The following is a 16,267-nucleotide window of genomic DNA, read 5'->3' on the forward strand; positions in this document are numbered from 1 at the left end:
TGCCCTCCCACAGCACGTCAGTCACACACATATCTGGCGCACTGCTCTGAGCATCAGTGCATCGCCCACACACACATGAAGAAAAACTGGATGCCTTACGTAAGCCTGAGGTGAATAGCAAAATGAGAGAGGCAGAGACACGTTCAGTCAGTCAGGCAGTGAGTGGTGTGTGAGCACAGACTAGCGTAATCCTCCAATCTGCTGCCGAGCGCGTCTTTACCCGCTGTTGCGTGTGTGAATGCTCCAACAGCTGTGCCCCACAAAATTGGCCGCATCATCGAGGGCAGCCCGGCAGACCGCTGCGGGAAGCTGAAGGTGGGAGACAGGATACTGGCGGTGAACAACCAGTCCATCGTCAACATGCCGCACGCTGACATCGTTAAGCTGATCAAAGATGCAGGCCTTAGTGTCACCCTGAGGATCATACCACAGGAAGGTGAGACATGGACACACACGCACACAAAACACCTGCTGACGGTGATTCATGACAGATATTGAATTAGCTTTGTTAAATGAAAGCTGCAAAGCCTTGTGTCACATTCACAAGCCAGTCATACTCTGTTTTTATGACACCTCTGCATGCAGATGCTTGGAACAGAAGTGCACGTCTCTAACAATAACACTAATACAGAACACACTCCGGCTGTGTCACTGAGAAATGTGTTCCCTTCTCCCATTTACCAAGTGATTCTTTTCATTTGTTGCTTTTGAGAAAGATTTCAATTCAACAAGAGACTCTTAACTACTCACAATAAACTTGAATCACAGCAACCAAGGCTGCCGAGAAAGGATTTTCTTTTTGCATCACTTCCCACTGATATTCCACTGACATTTGTATTCCCATTAGTTTGAAATACCTGTAGATTTTTGACCACTGTTAGTGGGCCCAATAAGGGATGCACATTACAATGAGGAGTAAGCGAGACTCACTGATGATCAAAACCGGAAAAAAACACACACTTTCACCAAATGATTACACAATAGACTTTGATAAAGCTGCAGTTGTGTTGCTAGATAGATTTAAACCCATTGTACTTCTCCACTGCTGGCCAATCACAGCAAGAAGCAGCTGAGGATATTGTGTAGCCATAGAAATTGCCAACCCTGGCAGTAGTTGTGTTTTATTTAAAATAGAAAATAAAGGTCTACATATCAATATTTTTTATTAAGAATTATTCAAATCAAGAACACTTTCACCACCACCCAGCTTTAATCGGCCGCTTGATTTTTTTTCAGGCCATTGTTTCATTTCTGTCATAGTAAATAAAGTGAAGACTCAAATATGCCCTTAGGCATGTGGTGAAAACCTAAACAGGAATCTCCTTTTCCGCTCAGATTTAGCAGTTGAAAAGAAATAAATAGCGCCGTTACTCCAGCAGATCAACTTTATCAGAGGACAATAGGTTTGCTGTGCTGCCCTCAAGTGGCCAAGACAATCAAGTTATAGTGACAAGACAGCCTTAGCTGATACCTTATGGTTTGATTTTCTTACATCACATTCTGTTTTTCAGAGGTGAGCAATCCTCCATCAGCCCCCAGCTCGGAGAAGCAGAGCCCCATGGCTCACCAGCACAGCCCTAAGGCCCAGCTAAACACTGCAGCCTCCCTGTCTAACCAAGCAGTGACAGAACCGAGCCCCTCTGCCAGCCAGCCCAACCCCATGCCCCACCAGAGCCCTGTGACTCAGCTTCCTGCCCCGACACCTCAGACCTACACTCACGAGAGCAGGTAAGAGTTGGTTTACAAGCAGCTGCCTTGATTTTTTTTTTTTTATGACGCAGTGAAGCATTTTTTATAGACTAGCTCTTTATCTGCCACTGGGGTGAAACACCGTTCCTCTGGGAATAAAGGTACCCTGAGCGAGTCAGATATCTCCTTTCTCTTTCTCTTCACCTTGCGCTCGAGCCTCTCTCTTCTCCCCTTTTCAGTTTCTTTTTCCAGCTTCATCTTTGTCTCTCTTATTGTCCCTTCTCTTTGTTCATCTCTCACGCTCACTCACTATTTTGTTGTATAACATCACTTAACTCTTATGGAGTGCTAAATTATTTACATAAATTGCTTCTTTATCGAGATCTGTTGAATATTTTACCAAGAACTACAGGGGTCCCAAAATTTACAGCCTCATTTCCGTTCCCTCTGCTTTACACAGTATTCAGATATCTTTGCACTCATCAGCGTGAGAGAGAGTTTGTTTTTATTATAAACATTTTATGTGATGTTTAATTTCCTCACTTAAGTTGTGTTTAATGGTTGTCATTTCAAAACTAAAAACAAGCCATTTCTGTCAGCGCCGGATGACCCAGCAGTTTGTTAGAGATGGGGTTTCTTTTGTTTGCTAAGCACGCTGAAAGATAACACGAGTAATCTTCCATGTCCAAAGGTGGTGATGACAGCTGTAGGAATCCTCCCTGGAAGTTCCTCCTTCATTCTCATTGGTCTGTTAGTTACAGGTCTGAGGTGAAGGCGAGGCAAGATGTTAAACCAGACATCCGACAGCCACCATTCACAGACTACCGACAGCCGCCGGTGGACTACCGGCACCCTCCCGTGGCAGACTACCGGCAGCCGCCCACGTTGGATTACAGACACCCGCCTCTGCTGGACTATCGACAGCTAGCCACAGATGCTAGACAATTTGCCATCCCAGAGTACCGAATGCCACCAGTTCAAGTAAGGAAGGACTTTGCCTTGAGGATGAGAGTGACTCATCCTTCAACAGACTCTTTTCTGAAGGTCAAATCATACAGGATTGTCAATATGAACATTGATATTTGAAATCTAGGACATAATCATATCATATCAGTCCCCTACAGCTCTACGGAGCCTTTTTAGTATCTGTTAACTCTTTTTCTTTCAATTTTATCTCTGCTATCTGTGCACAAATCCAATTAAGAGCCAGACATGAGTTGGTGAAAACCTAAAATTGAGCACAGCGTTCGTTCAGGCAGGTCACAAAGTTGAGCTCAGCCTGCAATCCTGCATGATCAGCTTACAGGAGCTAATGGCTCAGCTGGTACCCCTGTACACATCCAACTGACCAAATCTTAGGCCTGCCTACAGATGCCAAGTCATTTTGCGGCACACTTACAACACAGCTCCTACTTTTCATGCTGCATATCTGTTCTCTGTGCTCCGTTATGTATGGACTGTCTTCCTGCTGCTGTTTGCACTAATACAAACTCCTCCATAGAAGGGAAACGGGCTCCCAGCACAGAGCTGTACCACCACTTATAAATTATTGCAGGTGTAAAGAAACCTTCCTTCTCCTTACTGAGCAGGTTAAAGGAGAGCGATAAATGGACTTAAAGTTGTATGGTGGCCATAAATATGACAAAAAATTGCCAATATTTCACCAATGATATTTTGGATGTGTAAATAAGAAACTACTTCCTAACAAGTAAACTTAAAATTTGAGCTGTATATCAACCTTGTGTTCACAGCTCAGCTGCCAGTGGCCAATAAATGTATAAATACTTCTAAATTTGGTTGGTGATCAGGGACATGCTGAGAGGAACATTTTAAAGTTACAAATTCAGGGTCTAAAATAATGTTTTAGGGCTCACATGGTGAAAAAGCTGTTACGTGGCACTGAATTACCTCAAACATATTTTTCATTGCACAGTCTCTTGTACAATAATGTAGTAAAATATATTTCCAGAGAGATTGTTTTTCTATTATATTCTAAGCTTGTTTCTAGATATTTTGAGTTTTTGTATAAACCCTTTGTTTTTCTATTTAAAGCTGGTTTTGTCTGTCAAAGTAAATGCCGTGTTATTTCTCAAAACCTCATGTATTGAAGCTAAAGTTTTGGTCTTATTAGCACCTCCCCCATTGCTTTTGCTCCGTTCTCCTTCAAAAAAACTATTATTGGAGACAATTTTCTGCAGTCATAGTCTGTTTTGTGCTCGAGTACGACTGCATCTGATCATGCGTGATCTCTGCTTGTCTCAGCTTACACAGGACTTCGACTTCTTCACAGTGGAGCTGGAGAAGAGCGTGAAGGGCTTCGGTTTTAGCATCCGTGGAGGGCGGGAGTACAAAATGGACCTCTTTGTCCTACGACTCGCAGAGGACGGGCCGGCCATTCGCAACGGGAGGATGAGGGTAGGGTTTGATGACATCATTTCCTTTAAGAAAGCGATTACCCCATCGTTAAAAGTTAAGCTGCTTTCAATCTTTGCTGCATTACACGGTGTTGTCTGTAATTGTCTGATGTTATCAACGCTGCAACTGCAACTTTTTTTTGTGCCAGCTAAGAAATAATCTGTCAAAATAACTTATGTATGAGATGGTTTGTCCTTCTGATGCTGATCGCAAGTTTGTCTCCTCCCCAAATTCCCAAAACTTAACTTCTTCCTTTTGTTTAGCATCAGGTGATATTCAGCAGGTTAAAGACAGATTTAATCATTTAATGGGGCCATCATGATGTCATGTGTTTGATGGTCTCCACAGCGACACAGTTATCCTTTTAGCTAAAAAAACAAAGCAGCACACACATTTTCTGAATTACATATATATATGTAATAACAATAAATCCAGTGGAAATGAAAATAAAACCCTTCCACTTCCCCAGCAGCTTTTCTGTCTTTGGCGTTTCCCTCAGTCCTGTTTTCTTTTTCTTGCATGTCCTCCGATTCTTACATCTGCGGCTGTTAGCCTCAGTATGCACTACAGTGCTTATCTGTAATGAACCTGTCAAAGATAATGGTGTAAAATGCCCCTGAGGGAGATATTACTTTTCCTTTTCTGTGTTGTAATCGTTGTAGTCCAGTGGCTCCAGACGGACGTGGAAAAGGAAGCAGGAATACTTGTGGAGCTCTACTTAAAATCAGTAAACAAACTGCTGTGAAGTAGTGATAGTTTCTTTTTAAGTATTTAGTATTAAACAAAGAAAGTGAGAAAGAAAAAGTCAAACTGATTACCAGTAAAGTTTCTGGACATAAAAAAACTCCTATGACAGGTTTCATGTTGTACCAATTAACTGATGTAGCAGTCTACTACAGTAAGTTACATTTTAAGTTGGAAAGAGCTGCATTCAGTTCTCATTAAACATGGAAGTAACTAACACATTAGTTTAGAGTGCTTTGTTGAAGCCTCAAGTTGAGCATTTTGAAGTAGATGTGGACGAGTGACGTGTGGATCTGACAAACAAAAAAAAAGGACAAGTTCACATGAATAACTGTGTCAGTGAGAAGGTAGGCGCGCCCTACAGCAAACCCTGGTTTGATTGATTTTTTTGACTCTAACTGGAGCCACGCTTTGCACAATTAAATGTGTTTATCAAATACTCAAAACAAAAACAATGCCATGTTCAAAGTCATTTAAATCCCCTTTCTTGCCCATTTTGATGACCATTCAAGCAGGTTGCCTTGATCGTGTCTGCATACCTCAGTACACTGAGTCGGTGCCATGTGATTGGCTGATTCGATATTTCGGTTAAAACGCAGTTGAACAGGTGTACATAATAAACTGGTTAGTTTCAGTTGTTACCAAATAAAGCAAAATATAAAATGTACAAAACAGAAGTTTTACAAACCCGAGAGGGCACCTATGCGGTCACCCTCTCGGGTTAATTTTGAACTGTAAAGTTTTATTTTGTGTCCTAATGACATGTAAAATAAGTAAATAAAGCCAATGCCCCAGGATTTTACTTAAGTAGACGCATGTATGCGCTTCATATTTGTCACCGTTGATTGATCAAACAGTGTAAGCCGTGTGATCCCTCCTCCAGCAATCCACGTATCCACACCGCTGCATGCGGCGAGGAATCAATCTGCATTTAACTTAAGCAAATGCGAGACAGACAGTAGTTAAAAAGCATGGCTGTCACTGTGGATTTGAGTAGCGCTTTAACATACTCAGGTGTGGAAACCAAAAAGCCCACATGCTCTGTGACTCCCTGCAGTCACTCTGACATTTTGAGTTTGAGCCAAGTAGTTTCTACTCAACAGGCTCTTAAAAAGGAGGAAAAAAAACCCTCTTGCGAACAAAATAATCAGCAACAAGGAGCGCTTACAATTTCTAACAGGTTTGTTTTTTTTTAGGTTAAATGTCACTGTAGATGCTGTTAAGAAAATTGTATGAAGTGATTGATTTTTACCGATAATCATTCAGCACATTTAATTACTTCTCCGAGCTTCGCTCCCATCTCCTGCTTTTTGAGCTCACGTGCTGTCCATTCAGCTTTCTTTCCCTCTTTATTAAAGATGAAAATGGAGATCACTCTCTGCTGCTGTTAGGGGCTGAGGTTTAATGAGAAACAGTCTTGGCTTCCACCTCTTCAGACCACTGTAATGACACGTAATGACTCCCCCTCTCTTGACTCTAGTCCACTCCTAACTTTAAAATTACCCTCCTACCATTACTGGGAGACTTCTCCATTTGTTAGTGTAATTGGCTCAGCATGTTTTGTCCTGTTCCTCATGATTTCTCCCATTAGTGAACCTCAGGGCCCTCACATGAAGGGCTTTGAAGTGTTTCATATTTGAGCCATCCTCACATACACCAAGGAGTGGTCACATAAAGAAGGGATAGGCCTGGGAATATTAACTTTAGGTTTTAGCTGAGCTGCTGCTGTTATGATTATTTTATACACTTAACAACCAGTGTATTATGTATTCCTCTTCAACTGCTCATTAACACCTCATTAACACATATATCTAAACAACCAATCAGATAGCAGCAGCCCAATGCATGTAGTTATATAGACATGATCAAAACAAGTCTTGGTTCTAGCTCCTGCTGCTGCTGCTGGTGGTGGTGTAATAACCACAGTGTCCCCAGCAGTAACCAGATGACACACTATGTCACAAAGCTCAAATCATCTCAAACTGGTTGCTTGAATATGAAACTGTACTCAAATGGCCTCCCCAGGCACCAGATCTCAAGCGACTATAGCACCTTTGGATGTAGTGGAACGGGAAAGTCTTAATAAGGATCAAAATCTGTGGAGAATGTTTCCAATACCTTAAAACAGCTCTGAAGGCAAAAGTTCAGAAATCCAATCCAGTACTATTAAGGCGTAACTAATAAAGGGGCCAGTGATTGTAAATCTGTATTGATCCTTATAAACTCACAAGGAAACATTTCATACAAATAGCAAGGGTCATCTAATCATTTAGATTTATCTGCTCCATTCTTACTGCTTTGTTTTGGATTGATTGAGGGCAGTTTGGTTTTCCCTTCAGTGGTCATTGAGCTTTATTGATACTCCGTCTAATCGATGCACACAGCTTCAGACTTGTTCCAGTGGTTGCTGTATTTGGCTGTTCTGAATACAGCCAGCAAAGTATTTATCGATCACAGAACAAAGCTGCCCTAAGTTCATGGCTGAAAAAATACTTCTTCTTTCTTTCAAACAGAAGCAGGTTGACAGTTTCTAGACTGCGTTTGATTTATTCAATTATATTATAGGTGTAGTTGTTACCTTTGTGAGGCCTATGTCTTCAAGCCTACCACTACATTGTTTGATGACTGTAACTAATTTAATGTTCTATGTAATTTCTGCTGCTTCATGTTTATTGATGTTGAAGAGTCATTTCCGAGTGTATGTCATGAAGAAAAATTAAATGACAAAAAAGGGCATGATCTGAAAGCAAGGATGGAAGATAAATGCTGTGTATGAATGTTCTGGTCTGTTGCACAGCAAAGATGATGCAAACAATTTAATAACAAGAGACCAAGCAACCACAAAAGTAGGAAAATAGGGCTATATATCAGACTTGCTTTTTGGTGGCTTACAGTTACACACATGACACATCACTGATGTATCCCTAAATTGTCACTAATCAAATAAAGGCAAAAATGCCTAAAAGCACTATTTAAAAACCATCCATACGTTTAGTCTAAAGCAAATAAACCCCAGTCTACAATCCAAAAAGATTTTGCTTAGCTTTGGTTTAGATTTAGCATGTGACCAAAAGCTGTAAGCATATTGTTATAACTAAAATGTCTTATTGATTTGACCTTGCAAGGAAAGTACAAACAGACTTCTTAGCTTCTTTCTTTGTTTTCTTTGCAAACCTCCTGACATGCAGGTTGGGGACCAGATCATTGAGATCAATGGGGAGAGCACTCGGGACATGACCCATGCTAGGGCTATCGAGCTCATCAAGTCTGGGGGCAGGCGGGTTCGTCTCCTCCTAAAGAGGGGTACAGGGCAGGTCCCAGAGTACGGTAAGGTTCTAGACTTTAAATTATTTGTCTCTCAGATCATTTCTTTCTTAACACGTAGTATTTTTTTCACTGTTAATCTAGTATCACATCGACTCTTAGTAATATTAATCTGACATGCATTTTTATTCATATTGTATCTTCTGCCTCTGTAGCCGTCATCCTTTTGTATTTAATCTCTTAGTTCTGTATTTCACTGTTGCTGTAAACTAATTGTCTCTTCTGTCTTAACTAACACTAGTTTATCTTCTGTCCATTTCAGTGATCTATCACTAATTGATTGGTCTAGGTTGTTACTTCCCCTTCTATAGGAATGGTATCTTCCAGTCTCTCCATGTGCATGAAAAGTGACACGCATGGCTCCCCCTATTTCTTCCTAACGGGCCACTCTAAAGACACGGTTTGTGACCATACGAATGTTTCTTTCTCTTCACTTAACCCTGGCTTTCTGTGCTTTGGTATTGTGCGTTGTTTTCACATCAAAACTTGTTTTATAACTTTGAAAAGCCCCAAACTCTTGAAGATTTTTCTTTTCTTTTCTGTTTTTTTGCTCCAGGAGTAATCAACAAAAATCACACCGAGCTGCAGGAGGTTCTAAAATTAGTGAACATAACTCTGTTCCTGACTGAAAGATAAATCAGCCACCAACAGCTACCTATGGGCTCAAAAATAAAGCTATATAAGCGTGCATCCTGAGCCAGCCAGGGGAAATGAACGTGAAATATTACAGCAGATTATTTACCCAGTAAAGTTTCAGCGCAGCATGAATTGAGCCTGGAAGGGGACATTTATTTGTATGACACTGCGGGCAGTAAAACTCCAATGCGTCACTCACTCCTGTGGCTTCTGCGTCAGCATGATGCTCACTTATCTGTTAACCCCCCTCTCTGTGAGGCTTATTCATCAACAACTGGCCTGTCGCTCCCCCATGTCTGCCCTTCTCTGTTAGTCCCCTTCCAGCCCAGGTTTTAATCTCTCTGTGTGGAGAGCTTTTTTTAATACTTGCCTTGAGCTACAATCTTGAAACATGCACACAAGGAGTCCCGGTGTGGTCAGCCAGACAACACGGCACCCTATCTGTAGATAGCTACTGTTATCCGAGTTCCCCTGCAGCCTAGAAGCGATATTTTTTAACCCACATGGCCTAATCTGCGTGGGTTTGATTCAGCATTTAATCATTCCTAGTTTACAAGCAATTCATTTGCATACTGGAAGGTTATTCAAATCACGCGCTGTGATTAATTTGCCTATTTAAAGCATTAGCATACTAATGTTCAAAGGAGCGAGCTATTTTTGTTTCGGGTTGCTGTGAGATTTTTAAGGGTTTATGCAAAATAAAGCACCAAAAATCAAGAGTATAAACTGTGTGATGTAGCTGTGAGTATGAGCACAAATGTTATTTTGTGTTCATCTGCGTGGCGTTGAGATATTGAGTGCGCCCTTTCTAAGGGTATGCGTTTATCAAATTTATCAAAACTTACACTTAAGCTTGCTACTTAGGTGGTCAAAGTCATTTGCTACTTTTAGTAAAGAAACATGAAAGCAAACTATGTAAAAATAGCACTTAGCATGTTTCTGTTCAAAACTTTTCTTCTGTTTTGCGTAGTAATTTTCTCTTAAAAGCTTTTTGTCAGAAACAGAAATCAGTTCAGATACAGTTTTTGTATGCTGAGTAATACGTCCTGTGTAACTGCTGTAAACCCTCACACTAACTGCTCGGCACTAAACTGTAGACCTCAGCATTATATTTTGCTTCCAAGGACCCAGATGTTTAAAGTGGTCTTGAGCAGTAGTTCTCCGCTTTCTAAAGGTCTTTTTTCATTCATTTTCATTCCCGTCCTTTCAGGGGAATGTTTTTTTTGTTTGACTCATTCTAGCATTAAAAGGCATCTAACTCAAGGGATGAATCAGTGTTGTGTCTACACAGAACAGACTTTGTGAAGATCCAGTTTTAAATTGTAACTTTTGTTACTACCGGCCTGTCAGAAAAACATGATTTGTTGCAATTTCTTCAGCTAAATCTACCAAAACAAAAAGCCAAAATACCACAATTTGACAGGCATAAAACTGTATTACAAGGTTCAAACTTGGCATATTTCTGCGTGGTGTGCAGCATATTCTTAAAAGATTTGAGGAAACTGGACAAGTCCAGGACAAAAGAATAAATGGCACGCTTAAAAAACTGTCTACAGTAGAAGTCTGTAAAATACATTGCAGGCTCTGTCATGTTTTTTTAAGTTGGTATTTTTGTATGTATTTGGTATTTCCCCATTGCATTCCTCCCCTATTTATTTCACCCCAAAATCTTTTGTAAACATGAAAAATGTGTGGAAGTGTGAGTACTGTCACTGAAAGTGTTTTTAAATACATTTATTAATGAATTATAGTTTTTGTGAGTCAGAGAAGTGATCTTTGGCAGTATCTGACCTCTATCTGATTCTGCTCTTGCTAAACGGTTAAAAATAAGCTTTTCAGATGATTTTGATAAGCACAGATCTAGGTATTTATTTTGTAATGTGCTAAAGTGACTCCGCTGAAATTTAGGGAGATTAAGTGATCCGACACTGTGAAGCTCCAGTTTGCTCAGAAATGACCTCCTGCTCGTCCTGCATTCAAAATGCTCCAGAGCTTCTTATAATTGGGCCTCATGGCGCCGGTGTAGCAAGCCTAGCCTCTGCCCCCTGCCTAGACCACTGAAAATGACTGATGGCCCAGGGACTGAGGCTCATCGGTGCGGAAACAGAAGCTAACAGTCTGTGAGAGTGGAGAGTTGTGGAGGAATGCACCGCAGATTCAATGCGGAAGCTACACCGATACAGAGTTCCTCCAGCTTTAGAGAAAAAGAGAGAGGCACTCTGCCCCTATGGTTTTCATTCTCACTAAAGCACCACCCTATTGGACACATCATCCATTTCATTAAACCTGTTTTCGATTTTCCGCCAACATTTTCGGTTGGCCAAGGCCTTTAAGAGAGTTATGGGAGGCAGATGGATGTTGTCTAAAAGTAGAGTTGCCCTGTGACACGTCTGAAAGTAGGTTATCGTCCTGTTCTGATATTTACCTCAGTGCTTCCAGCTTGTAGAATAGGCATGATTGCTGTAATGATTAGAGTTTATTTTTTTTAATGTTTTTGGGTGAGTGGTGTTGTTATGTTGTTATTGACTGCATCCATATGCATTCCAGACAATGCCGCCCCATGGGATGGTCGCCCTTCAGCCTCCCCAAGCCTGTCGGAAATAGCCCCTCCCATCGAAAGCCTTTCCATGTCATCGCCTTCATCTCATCTAGCCCCAGCCCCCGACCTTCCTCATCTGCCACCTCAGGATGTCCATCGAGACCCGGTGGCACGAGACAGCAGGACGGAGCATTCGAAGAGCCCCCAGAAAGCCGAGCTGCTAAACCCAGACCCAATCGGCCACGCGAGGAGAGCGGCTGCGACCAGCGGGAGCAGCAGAGCTAAGAAGGAGGGTGGCAGGTCCACCCACAAGGGCCTCAGGATGCAGCCAACTCCTGATGGGGAAGGGGGCAAGGACGGGCAGAGCGGAGAGCCTAAACCTTCCAGAAGCAACAGAGGAAGGTCCAAGGAGAGAAATACTAGGGACAATAGAGAGTCCACTCACTCTCCTAGCAGCTCTAAGCTCCCACACATTAACGGGAACAGCAGGGAAGATGTAGAGCGCTGGAGTGGAGCAAAGCAGGGGGAGCTGGAGCAGAGCAAGCCAAGGCCCAGGGAACTAGAAAGGGGCCAGGGAGAGAGCTGGCCTAGCCTACCCAACAAGAGCACCAGCAGCAGCAGCATCGCAGCGGGGAGGAAGGCCACAGTCTCTCCTGGACCTTGGAAGATCCCTGGATCAGACAAGCTGCCCAGCACCCTGCGCACAGGCACGTCCACTCTGAGCAGATAACCCCGCAGCTTCAGCAGAAAGCAGTGGCCACACTCATCTGAACTAAACCACCCCATCTGGATGAAAGTACCATTCTCACTCCCTCCTGTGCTCCTGCATCCCCTCATCGACCTGTTCTCCCATACAGTCAAAACCAAGAGGAGGGGGGCAGGGTGATCTGGACCACGTGTTTTTAAAGTTTTATTTATGGAACTGTATTTTAAATTATTTTGGAGAAACATATTTTACACCTACCACCTTAAGAACTGGAAAATCATCCAAGTTAACACACACACACACACAAAAGAAGAGCAAATAGAGTCTTTGTGTAGCGTGGTGGGAATCATTTGTGGAGTAAATGAATTTTAAAGACCTCTATTTTGCTGAACTGAGGGGGGGGTGCAAACATGCAAATATAAACAACATAGCAGGAAGTAAATGTCGGATGGATTTTTTTATATATATCTACACAGTGGAGTCTATTTTATGAAAAGGGATGTTTAACGGATGTTTTTGAGGAGAGTGAATGGATCAAAGAGCGACCGCAGAAATAAAATCGACTCATCAGTAGAAACTTTGCCTTAACAGAGACTGTATTGGGCCTGAACCTGTCTTGAATAATCTATCAGATGGTTATAGACATAGATATATTATAACGAATATGAATATGTGGGAACATTTTGTAAATAAGATCATCTTTAAGTGAACATATAGAAATTCTAGTCTACAAATAAATGAGCGAAGCAGCACGACGTGCCCCGGATCTTTAGGTAGCTCCTTGCTCCTGCACACTCCTGTTCCGCCCTGCGATCACAGGTCTGGGTCTCAGCAAGCCTGCTGCGATCGACTGCACGGCCTGTTTGAATCACTCGGGCTTCAGTGGGAGTGTCTCTTCAATCTATTTTCCTTTCTTCTGTGCTTAACGATCAAAGCAATCTGCGACAGCGGTGTCCTGTCGGACACTGAGAGAAGGAGCTTGCGTGATACCAACGAAGGGGCAGAGTGCCTTAGACTGAGGACAAAAGGTTCAACCGTGAAAATACTGCAGAGGGTTCAACAGAGGCTGCTATACAACACCCACTCTACAGATATAAATATAAACTGCATTTCTTTAGTGTGACACGGTGAAATATATAATTTATTTCACAAGCTTATGTATGAAAATGAGTCCATTAGCGGAGGTATCCACGGTCCCTTTTTATTTGTGGTTCATCTCGGGTCATGATGCTTTTCATTACTGATTTCTTAATGAGGTCTGACACCAGTAATTTCCATGAAGAATTGCTTATATGAGATTGTGTAATCAAACGTCGCCACATGGCAGACAGAGCTTTGCACCCTAAACCAAACCAAATTAATAAAATCTGATATTAATTCAGTAGAGAATCAATCTCACCTTCTCAGAAGCTCGCTTGCGTAACAATCTGCATCTCGAAGGAAGGACTGAATGCTCATGTGAACGTGACACTTTGTCAGCTGCTGAATTAAATTTCTTTTAAGAGATTCTGTCTACACTGTGTGATATTGAGACATATATATCCATGCCAAAGCTCTTTTGAGGGTTCCTGTTTTTTTTTTTTTTTAAGCATTCCTGCCCAAGAATCTGACTGACTTTGAAGGCAACGCTTGTATTTCTATACATCAAGCTCGTAACTAGCTAAGCCCTGCCGCCTTTGGTAACTGCCACAGTTCCTGTCAAGTTTTCTATTCTTGCACAATGTTTGATAAAACGGTGACGCTAAGACTTCAAACGGCGCGTTCTTGATTACAGGCAGAGGTACTTGAAAGCAGCTTGACATTTAATGTCACAGGAGGGAAAGATTTTTAGGATGAAGACTGTCAGGTGAAGTTGGACAAAATGTCTCATCTGTCTCAGATAGCATTGCCTGAGGTTGCTGGAACATAAACTACACAAAAGTACAAAAGTTACGCTGATACTAATAAAGAGCGTTGGGGAAACTTGATTGAATTAGTAATTTTACAAAACAAACCTGTAAAAAGACAGAAGAGGTAACCTAGTAACCTTTGCAGCGTGCAAAGCTGCTCCTTTATGTTTGCTGACTGTCTCGGTTTTCATATAAGGTGCAATGATGAGTAAGAAAAGAATAAAATTTGATAAAAGTCAGTTCTTTTTTTTTTTTTTTACACAGTATTAATATTACTAAAATGTTTCAAAAGAAAAAGCTACTGCACTGAGGTCAAATATGCATATGCGTGTGTAAAAAGCTGTTTGCTAGCCTGTTAGCCACAACAGCATTAAAGTCATAATACCAGTATGTCAGTGTTATGTTCAGATAGCTGCACACTCATAAAGTGGCCAGAAAAAAATGTACTGGAGTCTAAAAATAAGCAACGGTAGCTGGTATTCAGTAGATTACAGTAAAAAAAAAAAAGCTAAAAAAGTCCCCTCTTTCCTTTTGACAATAAAAACATCTTGGTTTATTTCCAGACTGCAATAAATTCCCATTTTAAATTGTGCATGCATAAAAGTGTCATCCACACTTTTATAGTCTGGAGAGGTGTTCAGTGTGGGTCTTAAATGTGAGCCTAGTGCGCAGCCAAAGCCGTCGCTGTTTATAACAATCAACAGTTCAGTTTTATTTTTCATTTTAAGTTATAACTAAAGTAGGACTAACGTTAATCCTAATCTTGAGTTAATAAATTAATAAAATCTCAAGATACCTCCATCAAAATATTCAGAAAAGACCTTTGAATTAAAAACTCGGTAATGCTAAATGAAACCGAAAAGCCCTACAAAATAACCAAAATCCCTGTGATCAACCCACAGACTGACAGAAAAATGGGTGGGACTATTTCATTGCATTTATGGAACATTTATTTGTAGTTTCTGTAGTGAAAAACCCTCATGTAATTGGATTACATGAATCACTGCATCAAAACAAATGTTCAACTGCCAACAAGCTATAATAATAAAATAATGTTAAAAATACTAATTTAGTTACATGTAGTTCTCTGTTCCCCAACACTGTAAGTCACCCTGCAAAGGATTACAGATAAAGCATTAATTCCTTTTGCTATTGTTTTTAGTTTTGAGGCTAAATAACTGCACCGAGATATCACCCACCCTTAAACGTGCCAAACAGTAAGCACACCACACTCTGCATGAATCCAAAGCTTGACAGGGCTGCAGTGCATTCTTTGAGTCACTGAATGGCTGTTGAATGGGAGGAATCTAGCAAACTGTTAATTTTGAGTATTTTTCTCTGAATGAGAATCAAAGAGCCTAAGAAAAAAACAAAAAACCTCCTTTCCTTCTTCTGCTGAGGGACATACTGATAGTGTTTGAGTGAGCAGAGGGACACAAGTCATTATGTTTGCCGTTGTAATCCGTAATTACACACGCACTAAGCAGACTGACTTAAAAACACAATCCAACACAGAGGGTTTGAAATGGGAGGAATGGAGGAATCACCAGCCGGAAGCAAACAATTGAGCTTTTTCAGTCACTTGTAAAATGCCTCAGTTACACACCGTCACATCACACCCATTTAGTTGGACTACTCCTTTATTTTGTGACTTCAGATTTGAGCAGAAGCAGGGAAACGTGTGTCTTTTTTTGCTCTGCCTTTGCACAAATCACTGCTTTCCACATCTGAGCTGTCTCCATCGAGTCAAACTGTAAGTAGTTTTCTAGGGAAATTTTAAAAAGAAAAAAAAAACCTAGGGGTGTGTTAAAGTGTGTGTTTGAGAACAACAAAGACACGCTTTCGCACCACAATATAAACCCCGACAACCTGAGCGGCTCGGTATCACTGTGTAGTGTAATAGCAGTGTATAGACCCTGAACAAATATCTCTATAAATATGACTCGGTGTACTATTGATGGTCACAAAGACTGTAAGTGGAGCAACTATTTTTATGAAATGCAACACTATGAATATATTAACTTTTGCAAAAATCTTGTTTACCTGTATGATATTCTGAAACGCTGTCAAAATAAACTAAACTCTTGACACAAGATGGGAAATTTCTTAGGATGTGCCGCTGTGTGAGTCCTTGTGGATGTATGGATGCTGTTTTTGTTTGCTCTGTTATGGCCGCAGAGGTTTCCAAATGCAAGATTTGATTAATCAACAAATAAGTTTTATATGTAAAATATTTTTAAAAATTGCCCAAAAAGGAGAGGGGAGTCAAGCAGTTAAATAATGCATAAACCAAACCACTAAACAAAGGATAAAGTAGATATGAAG

At 41.1% G+C, this 16,267-nt stretch overlaps 1 protein-coding gene across 9 annotated transcripts in view; it reads left to right on the top strand.

The window, feature by feature from the left end:
• Positions 1-16,035, top strand: part of magi2a (membrane associated guanylate kinase, WW and PDZ domain containing 2a) — a 269,662-nt gene extending 253,627 nt beyond the window's left edge. For 7 of the 9 annotated variants that reach the window (XM_082510727.1, XM_082510728.1, XM_082510729.1 and 4 more), the window contains 6 exons: positions 251-436; positions 1,512-1,728; positions 2,445-2,670; positions 3,952-4,104; positions 8,037-8,175; positions 11,356-16,035. In XM_082510727.1, the coding sequence (XP_082366853.1) occupies positions 251-436; positions 1,512-1,728; positions 2,445-2,670; positions 3,952-4,104; positions 8,037-8,175; positions 11,356-12,077 (1,643 nt within the window). In that variant the 3' untranslated portion in view covers positions 12,078-16,035. Of the gene's footprint in view, positions 1-250; positions 437-1,511; positions 1,729-2,444; positions 2,671-3,951; positions 4,105-8,036; positions 8,176-8,483; positions 8,573-11,355 lie in introns of all 9 variants that reach the window. The other 2 variants (XM_082510734.1, XM_082510735.1) reach the window with 1 other exon arrangement.
• Positions 16,036-16,267: the final 232 nt, after the last annotated feature.

The sequence above is a fragment of the Aulonocara stuartgranti genome (genome assembly GCF_965226115.1).
Source record: "Aulonocara stuartgranti genome assembly, chromosome: 17".
NCBI classification, from domain to species: domain Eukaryota; kingdom Metazoa; phylum Chordata; class Actinopteri; order Cichliformes; family Cichlidae; genus Aulonocara; species Aulonocara stuartgranti.